Source organism: Penaeus japonicus, unplaced genomic scaffold (assembly GCF_977035675.1).
Source record: "Penaeus japonicus unplaced genomic scaffold, GWHDUDI00000001_assembly GWHDUDI00000042, whole genome shotgun sequence".
Taxonomy (NCBI): Eukaryota; Metazoa; Arthropoda; class Malacostraca; order Decapoda; family Penaeidae; genus Penaeus; species Penaeus japonicus.
This window is the reverse complement of record NW_028234444.1, coordinates 9,806,501-9,808,504: the sequence shown is the minus strand read 5'-3', so window position 1 is coordinate 9,808,504 and position 2,004 is coordinate 9,806,501. Positions and strand designations below refer to the sequence as shown.

The following is a 2,004-nucleotide window of genomic DNA, read 5'->3' as shown; positions in this document are numbered from 1 at the left end:
AGTGTATCATAGAATCTTTCAAAGAAAACGTAAAAACTATGACATCACAGCGACGTAATAGAAATCAATGACGTGTTGATGACGCTTTAGTGAAGTTTCCATGACGTCATTGAAACCTAACCAATCACTGCACAGATCTTGGAGATAAGTCTGACACATATCGATTTGTTTGCGACGTCACTGCGGGCTTAAACTTACTATTTTGAAATATACAAGACAAAATGCATGTATTATAATAACTTAAACACACACACACACACACACACACACACACACACACACACATATATATATATATATATATATATATATATATATATATATATATATATATATATATATACATAAATATATATACATAAATATATATATATATATATAATATATATATATATATATATATATATATATATATATATATATATATATATATATACATATGCATGTATGTATATATTTATGGGTATATATATATAGATATATATATATATATATATATACATATCTATCTATCTATTTATCTATATATATATATGCATGTATGTATATATATATATTGAAAGTGGTCAAACCTGAAATATGTTACGTGGTTACAATCAACATTGGTATAATCTGTCACAATAATCCTTTAACATTTACAATTGTGCAGTACGTGTTATTATACTAAACAGGGTTATCAAGTTGATATAGATCACTTAAACTAGATCTAGATATGATCACGACGGTGAGGCGTTCTATACTGTTTCAATGCGAATTTCTTCGCTCTGCATATGTGGTCCTTCATGGCGATAGATAAACATATCTTATGTGATGAATGTGGGCCATGCGCTGTTTGCTGCGTGGGGTCGCTCGATGGCACCAGCTTTCAATGCGCGTCAACACTTCGGCTGGAAAGGGTTCGAGTACAGCGAAGCAGTATTCATCTGAATTAACCCATATGGAGAGCATTAAATATGTTTGTCCGTTTTTGTTCTCTTCTTCTCTTTTATCTCCTTTCTCTTTCTTCTTTCCCCAATCTATCTCTATTTAGGTCCTTTAACGCCATCATCGGCGTTAACACTCCCCGGCTTTGGACGAACTGAGCCCAACACAGGCGAGACTGGGCTAACAACACAGCACGGTGCCAATGATACTGACAAATGGAACCTGGTGAAAGATAACATAAGAGGGCAGTGAACTCAGTGGGTCAACTGAAGCCGAATACATGAGATAAGTAGAACGAAATAAGTCATATGACAAATGAGGAAGAATAGTATCCCTTATGCATGCAAAACTAATCTTCTAAGCGACACAGATTCACAATTAGTGGCAGGATTGCTGTTTACTTTGCGGCAAACAAACATTCCTTTTGGACATTATCTATTAATGGTCTACATTCTATAATCCAGTAGTGTCTACGAATGATAGAAAGTGTGTGCTCCCTACCTAAGTGGACAGATAAGAATATATGGGCATCCTTTATAATTAACTTCGTTACATGGTGGTCCTTGGGCAGGAATACTGGTCCACACCGTTCTCTTGATTCACCAAGATGAATTCTGCTCCCACCCTCATTAAACCATTCTTGTCAAGCTCAAGTTCAAGCCGGTAGAGATTGTCACCCTTATCCAAATTCCCTGTTCTGCGTAATGAACATTGTTCATCCCTGAAGCTGCTATCTTGTATGTATGCTAGTATGGAGTCTCTTGTATCATGAATATCTGTAACTGAAAGGCGTTGAAGGTGAGGATAACGTCCTTCCTTGCTCCACTTCACAAATCTGCTACTGCATGCTGTACTTAATACCATGAGGAGTAATGTTCAAATAGTTTATCTGTTGGGCTTTTGATCTTCCACAGTTGTTGATAGCAAAGGGTCTTGTTTACATATCTCGGGATCACGAGCGGAAGCTTCAGATTGATATCACCAACTTGGTTCTCATACCTTAGGAAGGCAGGACCAAATTCCATCATCCAGCCTTTACCAACTCTTGTGCTGAAAGGCCTCTAGTAGCATCATGAGCTG

At 36.3% G+C, this 2,004-nt stretch overlaps 1 protein-coding gene across 1 annotated transcript in view; it reads right to left on the bottom strand.

Annotated features, from left to right (window-relative positions):
- Positions 1-1,948: 1,948 nt before the first annotated feature.
- Positions 1,949-2,004, bottom strand: part of LOC147466668 (uncharacterized) — a 606-nt gene continuing 550 nt past the window's right edge. The window contains exon 2 of the mRNA XM_086534958.1: positions 1,949-2,004. This exon is cut by the window's right edge and continues 405 nt beyond it. Within this exon, the coding sequence (XP_086391084.1) occupies positions 1,949-2,004 (56 nt within the window).